The following is a 12958-nucleotide window of genomic DNA, read 5'->3' as shown; positions in this document are numbered from 1 at the left end:
AGGCCCCTTACCAAAAACCCATTCCTCCCATCCAGCCCCCCCATCCCCGCTGTCTTCCTCCCATCTAGCCTCCTCCCCTCGGTCCCCACCCCCTTCCTACCATCCAGCCTTTGCCCCACACCACCTTCGTCCCATCCAGCCCCCTGCCCCTGCCCACACCCCCTTCCTCCCTTCCAGCCCTTGCCCTCGCCCACACCCCCTTCCTCTCATCCAGCCCCCCGCTCCCGCCCACGCTCCCCTGCCTCCTATCCAGCCTTTGCCCCACACCGCCTTCGTCCCATCCAGCCCCCTGCCCCTGCCCACACCCCCTTCCTCCCTTCCAGCCCTTGCCCTCGCCCACACCCCCTTCCTCTCATCCAGCCCCCCGCTCCCGCCCACGCTCCCCTTCCTCCCATCCAGCCTTTGCCCCACACCCACACTGCCTTCCTCCTATCCAGACCCCTGCTCCCACCCACACCCTCCTTCATCCTATCCAGGCCCCTGCCCACACCCCCTTCCTCCCATCCAGCCCCCTGCTCCCGCCCACACCCCCTTCCTCCCATCCAGCCTTTGCCCCACACCCACACCACCTTCGTCCCATCCTGCCCCTGCCCACACCCTCCTTCATCCTATGCAGGCCCCTGCCCACACCCCCTTCCTCCCATCCAGCCCCCTGCTCCCGCCCACACCCTCCTTCTTCCCATTCAGCCTTTGCCCCCCACCCACACCCCCATTCCTCCCATCCAGCCCCCTGCCCCCACCTACACCCTCCTTCCTCCTATCCAGCCCCCTGCCCCCATCCCCATCCGCTGCCTCCCATCCAGCCCCAACCCCCACCTACACACTCCTTCCTTCCATCCAGGCCTCTGCCCCCGCCCACACCCCCCTTCCTCTTATCCAGCACCCTGCCCCCAGCAACACCCCCTTCCTCCCATCTAGCCACCTCCCCTCGGTCCCCACCCCCTTCCTCCCACCCAGTCCCCTGCCCTAACCTACACTCTCCTTCCTCCCATCCAGGCTCCTGCCCACCGCCCACTCCCTCCTTCCTCCCACCCAGTCCCCTGCCCCCCACCCCGTTCCTTCCATTCAGCCCCCTTCCCCCACCTACACCCTCCTCCCTCCCATCCAGGTCCCATCCGCCTGCTCCCCTCCCACACCCTCTTCTTCCCAACCAGCCCTGGCCCCTGCCCACACACCCCTTCTCCTTCCCAGTCCCCTGCCCCCCCACCCTTTTCCTCCCATCTCACCTTCCTTCCATCCCCTCCCTCCCATCCACCCTTTACCACACCCCCTTCCTCCCATCTAGCCCCCCATCCCCACTTCCTTCCTCCTATCTAGCCTCCTCCCCTCAGTTCCCACCCCCTTCCTCCCATCTAGCCCCCCCATCCCCACTTCCTTCCTCCTATCTAGCCTCCTCCCCTCAGTTCCCACCCCTTCCTCCCATCCAGGCCCCTGCCCCCCGCCCACACTCCCTTCCTCCCATCCACCCTCCTGCCCCCGGCACACCCTCTTCCTCCCATTCATCCCCCTGGCCCCTGCCCACACGCCCTTCCTCCCACCCAGCCCCCTGCCCCTGCCCACACCCCCCTTCCTCCCATCTAGCACTCTGCCCCTACCGACGCCCCCTTCCTCCTATCCAGCCCTTGCCCCCCGCATACCTCCTTTCTCCCATTCAGCCCCCTGCCCCCACCCCGTTCCTCCCACCCAGTCCCCTGCCCACACCTACTTCCTCCCATCCAGCCCTTGCCCTTGCCCCTGCCCCCCCACCCCTTCCTCCCACCTTGTCCCCTGCCCCCCCACCCCTTTCCTCCCATCTAGGCCCCTTAGCACACCCCTCTTCCTCCCATCCAGCCTCTTCCCCTGGGTGCCACCCCCTTCCTCCCATCCAGCCCCCTGCTCCCCGACACCCTCTTCCTCCTATCCAATTCTTGCTCCCCACCCACACCTGCTTCCTCCCATTCAGCCCCCTGGTCCCCACCCACACCCCCTTCCTCCCACCCCAGCCCCCTTCCCCTGCCCACACCCCCCTTCCTCCCATCTAGCACTCTGCCCCCCCCACATTTCCTCCCGTCCAGCACCCTGCCCCCACCGATGCCCCCTTCCTCCTATCCAGCCCTTACTCTCCCACACCTCCTTCCTACCATTCAGCCCCCTGCCCCCCCTTTCCTCCCATCCAGGCTCCTTCCCACATCCCCCTTCCTCCCATCAGCCCCCCCATCACCACCCCCTTCTTCCCATCCAGTCCTCTACCCCCCGCCCACACCTGCTTCCTCCCATCCAGCCCTTGCCCCCCGCCCACATCCCCTTCCTCCCATCCAGCCCCCCATTCCCACCCCCCTTCCTCCTATCCAGCCCCTTCCCCGCACCCCCACCCCCACTTGCCCACATCCGCCTTCCTGCCCTCCAGCCCCCTGCCCAGACCATTTAGCTGCTTGCCCCAGCTCACAAGCCCCGTAGATGCTCCGGGAACCTAGGGCGTCCCCCCCACAGACGAGAACCCCCGAAGTAAATCACTTAGCCGATGTCTGTGCAAGTGGGGCTTGCTCCAGCTCGGCAGAGGCCCCGGCTCAGCCTTCAGGAGCCGTGCACTCAGCCGCCCCGTGGGTCCGTCTCTGGACGTCTTCTCATCACCTTCCTCCCGTCAATGGGCCGGCGTCCGCGTGCGTCTCTAAAGATGCGGCTCTGCTACCGACCCTCCACCCCCAAAGCGCCCTTCGGCTGGGTCATGCAGGGAGAGGGCTGGCCGACGCCGTCAGTTCTTTCCTTGTCCCCGGTGGCTGGGTCCGGTTCGGCCACGGCCCCGTGGAGGGGTGGGGCTCGGCGTTGCTGTCTTGGGGCTCTGCTGGCAGCCTCACGTGCAGATCGGGCCTGCCTGGCAAGCCGGAGGCCGCGACAGGCGTGCCCCCCCCACCCCCCGACCTGGCTGCAGTCCCCAGCCTGTGTATTCATGGCCGTGCTGGCAGAGTCGTCGCTGGTCTCAGGCGGCTGCTGGGCTCCTCCCCGGCGCGTCCTGGCCAGGCCTGTCTGGCAGCCTTGCGTGGGCGCCGTATCTCGCCCCCGCACGCGCTGCACTCGCGGCCGCGTGGCTGGAGTCCCCGGCCCCCGCGGCACCGGCTCCTCCGGGGCGTCCCTCCCGCCCGGAGCCGCCCCAGCACCCGGTAGTAGACGCGGCAGCTGAAGCCTTCCCGCAGACCCTGCTTCACGTGCTGGGTCAGGGCCTCCAGGCTGGGGAACACTCGGCAGCAGGCCAGGCACCGCAGGCCCTGCTCGGTGGTGAGGAGCCACTCCGGGGTCGCGCCCCACGGCGGTTGCGGAGCCTCCTCTGCTGGCCCCCCAGCGCCGCCCTCTGGCTCTGGGTCCACGTCCCCCAGCTCGGACTTGGTGTGGGAGCTGCTCAGGTCCGACCCGGCAAAGCTTTCTCCTCCGGTGTAATTGGCCTTAAAGATGCGGGGGCGCTTCCTAATGGCCCCAAAGCCGGCCCCGGTCTCCCAGGCCACCGAGACGCCGTTCACGGCCCTGACCCTCATGTAGAAAAGGGACTGTTCTTCTCCCTCCCCCTCGGCCTCCCTGGCACGGGCCGCGCGCTTTTTCGTCACGCCTGCGCCGGGTGGCTCACGCGGGGGCTGCACACACAGGCGGTTGGAGGCCTCAGGTGCCACGCCGCGGGCGGATGAGTGGCTGGTGACGGATGTGGCCGTGGAGGTCTGCTCGCTTGGGTTCCTGGGGCCGGCAGAGGCAGAGACCCCCTCCTCCGCTGTTTCCCCGGGAACGGGGCTCCCAGCAGAGACCCCCTGACGAGGGGGCGACTCCCCTGATCTCTGCGACTCTGAAAGCAGAATGACAGCCCAACTCCGGCGGCCATCGCCCCCCTGCCGTGAGTCCCCCACCGGCTCCCAGCCCTGTGTCCCAGGCCCAAAGGGGCACCCCGCAGGCAGTGGGAGGGGGTGGGCAAGGGGACGCACTGAGTACGGATATCAGGGGAGCACCCAGTCAGGGATCTGACACGCTGCCCCCAGGGAAGGGCCAGAGCCCCCTCGCTTGGCACACTGGAAACTAGGCTGGACAGAGCCCTAGACAACGTCCCGTCAGTGCAGATGCTGCCCTGGCCCCGGGGGATGGACACTCTGCCCATTGGTCTGCCCCAGCCCTCACATCTATGACCCTGGCATGGTTACCAGGAGCAGCCTGAGACCTGGCTGTGCCCATCTCCAAGGCCCCTGGCGTAGGCTTGATACTTCAAGGGCCCAGGACTCTGCACTGGCGTTTCTACATGGAAGAGCCATTTTGTGCCCCCAGATATGATCTCTACTCCTTAAATCTCCTCTTCCTGGTGTCTCCTTCACCCCTGGGGGGCTCTGTGTTTCCCCCTTCCTCTTTTCCATTTAACCATTTAGAGGCCCTCTCTCTCTCCCCACTTGGGGAATCTGTTTCTTCCACTGTGCCCTGGGGTCTCTGTCTCTCTCCCCTTCCCCCTTTGAGACCCTTACCTCCCTGGGGCAGGCAAAGAGAGAATTCAAGTTCATCCTTGACCTAGGACCCCATGTGCCCTGCCAGCCTCTCCCTCGAGTGTCCTGTGGGCCCAGGGAATGTCCTGCTCACCTGACCCCTCCTGGGCAGCTCCAGGATTCACCTCTGGGGCATCAGCAGGAAGCCCCTGGCTACGCATCATGGTCCTGGGTCTGGGGACTCGGGCCAAGCCTGGTGCCTGTCACAGTCCTCGAAACCTCCTGGATTCTCTGTCCCAGCACCAGCTGGAAGGTCCGGGTCTCTGCTGGGGAAAGGATGGCGGTTTTGGTCCAATTCTCCAACTAAATCTCCAAATCTCACCATGCAGGCAGCAGAGACAGGATCACGATTGACCTGAGCCAAGGGTTTGATCCAAGTGGCACCAGACTGTTGTGGTCTAAATAGTCCTGGAATGTTCTGGTCCAAACAGCGCTGTTTGGATCCAAATAGATCAGAAGTTCTGAGCTGGGTGAGGCCGTTGCCAGCTGGGATGATAACGCTTGGTTCCGTGCGACCTGCTCTTGGGTCCCGCCGACCCTCCTCGAGTCCCGTCCAGGGAGGGCCGCGTTAATGACGTCCCAGCCAAACCACTCAGCTGGGTCTATGCTGCACGAGCCCCGGGCGGGCCCATCCGGGGTCCGATCAGGGAGGGTGGAGCCATATTAGCCTCTGGCTTTGTGCTGGCACAGACTGAAGAGCAGGCCCATTCATATTACTGTTGATTTGGCCCAGTCAGGACGAGGGCCATTGCTGGGCGCTGCCCACACCACAGTGAGAGACGGTCCCTGCCCCGATGAGCTGCCAGTCTAAACAGACAAACAGAAATAGACAGACAGTGAGTCCCAACCCAGCACACTGTAGGCAGCCCAGCCCTAGCACAGAGCTCCTTTGAGACGCCTCCCAAAGCCCCAGTTTTAATTCCCCAAACCACCATGCCCCTCTGCCCACGTGCCCCAGGCAGGCCTCCTTGCTGTGCCACCATTCACCCCACCCCGACCCCACAAATAGAGCTGCAAGCTCCACGTGGGAAGGAAGAGATGGGGCAAGTGTACCTGGTCAGGAGTGTCTAATGGTGGCTCCTGGTTGCTTTTCTTCCTCCCCCTGGAGGCCTCTGAGACCCCCACCAGGATCTAGCTGTCCCCCAAAGAGACACCAAATCAGCAAAGGCCTCTCAAGGCTTAACTCATGCCAAAGCTCGGTGCCGTCTGGTAAAAGGGACACACCCCAGCCAATGCCGTGTAACTGCCAACTGCACCCAACCCCACCTCCAATTCAGGTCCCAGGGGACCTGAACCCCTGGTCAGAAGTGTGATGTCCACCAGTGGGTCCTCACACCCCGATACACCTGCCCCTCCCCCCCTGCACCCCTGAGCTCCTCAGCCCTGGGCACTCTGGCCCACGGACAGCCCCATCACTGACAGAGGCACCAAGTTCTCCCCAGTCTCTGAGACGTTAATAGTGAATCTTTTCCTCTGGGGAGATTCTCTCCTTGCAGTTCCCATCCAGCCCTGTTGTAAGTCAGAGACCCTCCAAGGCCCCTGCTTAACACTCCTGTGGGGAAGAGCTGTGGGGGGGATCCCAACCCAGCTGCATCTGGTGAAGGGCAGGTCTTCTTCCTGGAGGGGCCTTGCCCCAGGCACTCACCAGGGGGCGCCATTCCAGCTGTGCAGTGCAGCTGTTCCCCCCAAGCCAGGCTGCAGGGAATGGACGTGGTTCTGAGCAGAAAGTGCCGGGGTAAATGCTCTGGGTAAGAAGCTGGTGATGCACATCCCAGGCCTTTTCTTATGGCCAAGTGCTGTAGCATCACAGTCTCAGCCCGATGTGCTGCAGGCCCTTGGGGGCCACCAGCTGCGGCTTTTAGAAATGCTCTGGTGTGTAGTCACTTTCCGGTGTGAAGCTGGGAGACAGCTCCCTCCCACCAGGCTACTCCGATTGGCTGGGGGGAGTGCTACTCAAACACACAGAATTAACTCTGGCCCTTGGGGGGGGGGGGTGTTGGGGGGAGAGTTGAACGAATGGTGTGGGGCAGCCTGGGAAATTTGGCTAGAAAACAAAGCAGCAGCAGGACAGGAGTCCTGAGCTGGGGCAGGGTGGGAGAGCCGGCTACTGGCAAAAAGGAATTTGTGTAAACTCTCAGCCTTCAGCAGACAGGAGCTGAGACCAGTAACCGACCCGCCACGCTGAGCTCACCCAGCCTGCCAGCACCATCCAGAGCACAGACCTGCTGGGCTGACCCAAGGGGGAGAAGGTTGCATTGGCCCGGGGCAGAGAGTCTGTGTGTGTCGAGCCAGGCTTGCTGGGGGGGGGGACGGGACAGCTGCTTTGCTGTAAGCTGTGCTGTGTAACCCCTACTGGGGGTCGTGGCCTGGGTCTGCTCCGGGTTGCTGTTGTTATGGGTGGTGGTCATTCCAGGGGTTAACTCTGACCTCCTACAAGGGAGGGTTGGGGTTTGCACAGAGGTGTTTTGCTGGGACCTTTGCTCCAGGCCTGGCAACCCCCACCTGACATACTCAAACAGTTTCCTGATCTTGAACATATTGGTCCAACGTTTCACCCTTGAATTCTATTTGTAAGTGGGGGAATAGTCCCGCTATTGTGGGGAACTTTCCTGGCTTCTGCACTACCCTGGTGAAGTGGGCTAGTGAAAGGATCTGAGTCCTCGCTCCCACTTCCTTTACCCAGTGGCCTCCCTGCCCTTGAGGACTCCCCTTGCACCCTCCTGTCTGGCAGAGTCCTCGTAACCCCAACAAGGCTGGGCCCAGGATTCGTGGGGAGCTCGACCCCCAACCCTGCTGTGGTCACCTAGGACAGGGGCTAGGGTGTCCCCACTCGGGGGTACTCTCTCTGCACTGGGCACTTCTCTGACCCCTGATCATTACATACAAGTTAAAGCAAATGAAAGTTATTTAATCAACAATTAATTTTAAAAGAATAAGGAAAAATGGGAAAGGTGAAAGGAAACACATCACCCCACTCTGTGGCAGGGAACATCACAAACAGCGTCTCTGGAACGTCAGGGCAGTTCACAGTCTGCTCCTTGCAAGTCCCAGGCCTCCTGCTCCGGCCCTGGCTGTGCTGCAGGGATGCTGCGGGTCGGACACTCGCTCTGGAGGTGGCCTCACGCTCTCAGGCTCTAGGTGGCAGGGCCCTTCTTCCCAGTGTCGCCCCCGCCCTGTCGGGGTTACAATCCCCCTCCGAGTATGGCCTGCAGAGCCTCTTGGCCAGGGGCGTCTCCCTGGGCTGGGCCCACTGCCCAAGGTCCCCCTCGCCCTCCCCAGCTGCTCACCGCACCGGGCTCCAGACTGCCCCAGCCCCAGCTCCAGCTCCAGCTCCACTCAGCCTCAGCACGGCTGCTGCTCTGCCTCCAGCTCCCTGGGCTGCTTCTCTGGCCCCTCTGGCTCTGGCCGCTGCAGCTCTGCTCCCAGGGCAAGTCTGCTCTCCCTGGGCTGTGCCTCTGGCTCTGGTCGCTGCAGCTCTGCTCCCAGGGCAAGTCTGCTCTCCCTGGGCTGTGCCTCTGGTTCTGGTCGCTGCAGCTCTGCTCCCAGGGCAAGTCTGCTCTCTCTGGGCTGTGCCTCTGGCTCTGGTCGCTGCAGCTCTGCTCCCAGGGCAAGTCTGCTCTCCCTGGGCTGTGCCTCTGGCTCTGGTCGCTGCAGCTCTGCTCCCAGGGCAAGTCTGCTCTCCCTGGGCTGTGCCTCTGGTTCTGGTCGCTGCAGCTCTGCTCCCAGGGCAAGTCTGCTCTCCCTGGGCTGTGCCTCTGGCTCTGGTCGCTGCAGCTCTGCTCCCAGGGCAAGTCTGCTCTCCCTGGGCTGTGCCTCTGGCTCTGGTCGCTGCAGCTCTGCTCCCAGGGCAAGTCTGCTCTCCCTGGGCTGTGCCTCTGGCTCTGGTCGCTGCAGCTCTGCTCCCAGGACAGGGTCTGCTCTCTCTGGGCTGCTTTTCTGGTCCCTCTGGATCTGGCCCAGCTCTGCTCCCCAGCTCAGCTCGGGCCCCTGCTTTCTCCTTAGCTCGGCCCCACTCTGTCTGACCTAGGCAAATCCAGCTCACACGGAGGACGGGACCTCCCTGGCCTCCTGACCCCCTGATTAGCCTGCCCGCCCTGTCATTCAGGCTGACCTGGAGCAGTGGCCTCTCCCCATTGTTCCTGGGGGCTGTCAGTCTCAGGGTCCTGGTTTCCCATAGACCCTTCCTCTTTTAGTACTGGGAGCTAGCAACTAAAACACCCCCCCTGAATGTTAGTAAGGGGGCAACAGCCCCCCCTGTCATAAATATAAAGGGAAGGGTAAACCCCTTTGAAATCCCTCCTGGCCAGGGGAAAGCTCCTCTCACCTGTAAAGGGTTAAGAAGCTAAAGGTAACCTCGCTGGCACCTGACCAAAATGACCAATGAGGAGACAAGATACTTTCAAAAGCTGGGAGGAGGGAGAGAAACAAAGGGTCTGTGGCTGTCTGTATGCTGGTTTCTGCCAGGGATAGACCAGGGATGGAGTCTTAGAACTTTTAGTAAGTAATCTAGCTAGGTATGTGTTAGATTATGATTTCTTTAAATGGCTGAGAAAAGAATTGTGCTGAATAGAATAACTATTTCTGTCTGTGTATCTTTTTTGTAACTTAAGGTTTTGCCTAGAGGGGTTCTCTATGTTTTTGAATCTAATTACCCTGTAAGATATCTACCATCCTGATTTTACAGGGGGGATTTCTTTATTTCTATTTACTTCTATTTTTATTAAAAGTCTTCTTGTAAGAAAACTGAATGCTTTTTCATTGTTCTCAGATCCAAGGGTTTGGGTCTGTGGTCACCTATGCAAATTGGTGAGGCTTTTTATCCAACATTTCCCAGGAAAGGGAGGGTGCAAGTGTTGGGAGGATTGTTCATTGTTTTTAAGATCCAAGGGTCTGGGTCTGTAGTCACCTAGGCAAATTGGTGAGGCTTTTTACCAAACCTTGTCCAGGAAGTGGGGTGCAGGGTTTTGGGAAGTATTTTGGGGGGAAAGACGCATCCAAACAGCTCTTCCCCAGTAACCAGTATTAGTTTGGTGGTGGTAGCGGCCAGTCCAAGGACAACGGGTGGAATATTTTGTACCTTGGGGAAGTTTTGACCTAAGCTGGTAAAGATAAGCTTAGGAGGTTTTTCATGCAGGTCCCCACATCTGTACCCTAGAGTTCAGAGTGGGGGAGGAACCTTGACACCCCCTTACATATTGCAAGACATTCCTTTTCCACTGGGCATTTCCTTGTTTTGTTGGCAACAGCGACCTTGGTGTGAAAGCTACCATCTCTCCCTGTTGCAGAAGCGAGACCCCAGGCCCCATTCCGCTGTCAGGCTGTCTCTCCATTCACATCCTAGTATTTCAGGGCAGGATAGTTGGTCACCGGCTCCTTGATACGTTGCAGGCTGAATCATGCTGAAGCACCCATGTCCAGCCTGCAGCTTTGTCCCGCAGTCGTCTCAGGGGCTCACATACATCTCAGAGGCTTGGGAGTAATTTTGACAGATCAATAAAAATCCTAGTTCTCTCTGAACTGAGTGAATATCTTCAGGTGTTGGCGTACACCAGGCGCATTTGCAGCGGAACGGTTCCAGCTTGCGCGTGGCAGGTGGAGGGTTCTGCTCCTTGCCAATTCCTGCATCTGTTGTGAAAATCAAAGGTGTCTTTTAAACCCATCAGCTGATGTGTCCTGCCAGATTTCTAGATGCCTCTGAGCAGTGTCCTCATCCTGACAAAGCAGATGCCATGTGTGTCTGTCTGGTAGATTTCTGTGCATGGGTGGCGGGTATAACCTGGTGGGGGCTCAGCTCGGATCAGTGGCCTGGAGGTTGGGGTTTGGGGCAGCTGGTGCAGGGTGGCCAGGGCCAGCTGGTGGACAGGGGCAGCTGGAGTGCTTCGGCCAGGGCTTCTCTGGTCGCACTGGTGGGGAGTGGGGTCTCAGTGCTCTGGTGGGTGAGGTGGGGTAGAAGAGGCAGGTTGGAGTGGGGCCTCAGGCGGAAGGGGTGGGACTGGGGGTCTAGCATCCCTGAAGGGGAGGTTCGCACGCCACCCATGCTTGTGTGTCTTGCTCCCAGGGTTTCATTCTGTGATGTCATCTTTGGGGTGGGGTTTGTCCGCACTTCACTCTGGGAGGCTTGGGTGCCTGGCCCCCGTCAGGCATTGTACAAACAGTCCACGGAGCAGAGCCAGCCCGGCTGCAGCTGCCCCGGGTGGCAGTGGAAAGCGCTCAGTGAGCTCTGGCAGTGACGGTCGCCGCGGGGGAGCTTCCTGTGGGATTTGAGTGTATTTTCGTGATTTACATACGTGACGCTCTCATCTCAGCACGGGGATCTGAGACGTCCCTCATCTGGATTGGATATTGGATATTAGGAAAAACTTTTTCACTAAGAGGGTGGTGAAACACTGGAATGCATTACCTAGGGAGGTGGTAGAATCTCCTTCCTTAGAGGTTTTTAAGGTCAGGCTTGACAAAGCCCTGGCTGGGATGATTTAACTGGGAATTGGTCCTGCTTCGAGCAGGGGGTTGGACTAGATGACCTTCTGGGGTCCCTTCCAACCCTGATATTCTATGATTCTATGACGCAGCGTTGGGCGATGCGATGACGCAGCGTTGGGAGATGACGCAGTGTTGGGTGATGAAATGATGCAGTGTTGGATGCCGATGCAGTGTTGGGCGATGATGCAATGTTGTGTTATGAGATGACACAGTATTGGGCAATGAAATGATGCAGTGTTGGGCGATGACGCAGTGTTGGGCGATGAGATGACGCAGTGTTGGGCGATGAGATGACGCAGTGTTGGGCGATGAGATGACGCAGTGTTGGGCGATGATGCAATGTTGGACGATGAGATTACGCAGTGTTGGGCGATGAAATGACACAGTGTTGGATGCTGATGCAGTGTTGGGCGATGATGCAATGTTGGACGATGAGATTACGCAGTGTTGGGCGATGAAATGACACAGTGTTGGATGCTGATGCAGTGTTGGGCGATGATGCAATGTTGGGTGATGAGATAACGCAGTGTTGGGAGATGACGCAGTGTTGGGTGATGAAATGACGCAGTGTTGGGCAATGACGCAGTGTTGGGAGATGACTCAGTGTTGAGATGACGCAGTGTTGGGTGATGAAATGATGCAGTGTTGGATGCCGACGCAGTGTTGGGCGATGAGATGACGCAGTGTTGGGCGATGAGATGACGCAGTGTTGGGTGATGAGATGATGCAGTGTTGGGCGATGACGCAGTTTTGTGTGATGAGATGACGCTGTGCTGGGAGATGACTCAGTGTTGCCAGTTGTCGCCACTTCATTGTGTGTCTTGTGATTTTTGGTCCAGTTATTAAAGCCCCAGCGGCTAGAATGAAGTGACTGCCTGAGACCCTCGGCTTTCCCTGAAAAAGTTTCCAGCCTCGAGAACATGAGCTGATTGTGTCCAAAAATGCCCAGAAATCAGCAGGCAAAGAAAAAGAACCCAACTGTGGAAGAGCCTCCTCACCAGTGGTGCACCCGTTCTTGGCTGGGAGTGGCATAGCGATCTTTTCTCCCTTGGGGCCCTCGGCCAACAGCCACTCTTGTCCTGCAGTGATCTGTCTCTTCCTGTGTCTCAGCTCTTTGGCCAGGTCACTTTTACTCCTGCCCCATGCAGGGTAACTGAGTCCAACACACCCGTAGTCTGGCAGGACCACGCTGGAGCTCTGGCCCTGCTTCAGGCTTTGTGGGCCTTCCAGTCCTTGGCTCAGGGGTTCTCATGCCTCCATCATAGGTGGACTGGTAAGGTAACTCTGCCCAGTGGCCCCATATGAAGCAGAACTGGGCTTTCCTTATTTTAAACCTTCCCTACAGACTTGACACCTTGCACAGGCGTAATGGGGTGGGGCTGATAGGGGGACAGGCTTTCATTGACCCCCTACTGCTCAGGGTGGCATCTCTACACACCCTCACATCAACATTTATAAATTAAAAAGATCTCAGTGTTTATAGGGTAATCTCATGATGCTGGGGGGCTGGCTCCTGAGTTTGGAACGCTGGGGGCTGGCCGCCCTGATCTCGCCACCCGCTCTGACCACAGTCACAAGCAAAGGAGTTCTGAGTCACAGCAGCAGTTGGAAGGGAGACTCCCGCACAAGTGCATCTGCTGCCAGGATGTCAGTGGGTCAGAGAAGAGGGAGGGAAATGAATCATGGCTCCAGTAAGGGTGGGGAACTCCCCTGACAGAAGAGAGTTAAGATCTAGGACTGTTTTGTCTGGAAAGGAGAAGCGTCAGGGGATGGCTGGGTACAAACTGCTGCAGGGTAGGTGCAGTGGTGGCCAATTTCCCCTTTCCCACACTATGAGAACAAGAGGGGCCCCAAGGACATTAAAAGGCAACTTATTTAAACCAGACAAGAGGAAGCACTTTGGTATACAACATAGAACAAACCTGTGGAACTCACTGCTGCAGGCAATTATTGAGGCAAAGGGCCTGATAGTTCTCAAAAAAGGATTAAGGGGG

At 59.4% G+C, this 12958-nt stretch overlaps 1 protein-coding gene across 1 annotated transcript; it reads right to left on the bottom strand.

Moving 5' to 3' along the window:
- Nucleotides 1–2399: 2399 nt before the first annotated feature.
- Nucleotides 2400–6358, bottom strand: LOC125623954 (uncharacterized). Its single transcript, XM_048824121.2, has 3 exons — nt 6130–6358; nt 4579–5291; nt 2400–3805 (listed from the first exon to the last, which is right to left on the bottom strand). The coding sequence occupies exons 2-3, from the start codon at nt 4646–4648 to the stop codon at nt 2925–2927; spliced, it is 951 nt and encodes a 316-aa protein (XP_048680078.1). The 5' UTR covers nt 4649–5291; nt 6130–6358; the 3' UTR covers nt 2400–2924.
- Nucleotides 6359–12958: the final 6600 nt, after the last annotated feature.

Source organism: Caretta caretta, chromosome 17, assembly GCF_965140235.1.
Source record: "Caretta caretta isolate rCarCar2 chromosome 17, rCarCar1.hap1, whole genome shotgun sequence".
In the NCBI taxonomy this organism is placed as follows: Eukaryota; Metazoa; Chordata; order Testudines; family Cheloniidae; genus Caretta; species Caretta caretta.
The sequence above is the reverse complement of the archived record's forward strand: the minus strand, read 5'-3'. Positions and strand labels throughout refer to the sequence as shown.

Bases quoted from the DNA above. Each gene is read 5' to 3' on its own strand.
- LOC125623954 (XM_048824121.2), bottom strand. From the start codon at position 4,648: ATGATGCGTAGCCAGGGGCTTCCTGCTGATGCCCCAGAGGTGAATCCT. The intron at 3,806-4,578 runs GTGAGCAGGACA...TTCTGCTTTCAG, and splicing joins AGCTGCCCAGGAGGGGTCAG to AGTCGCAGAGATCAGGGGAG.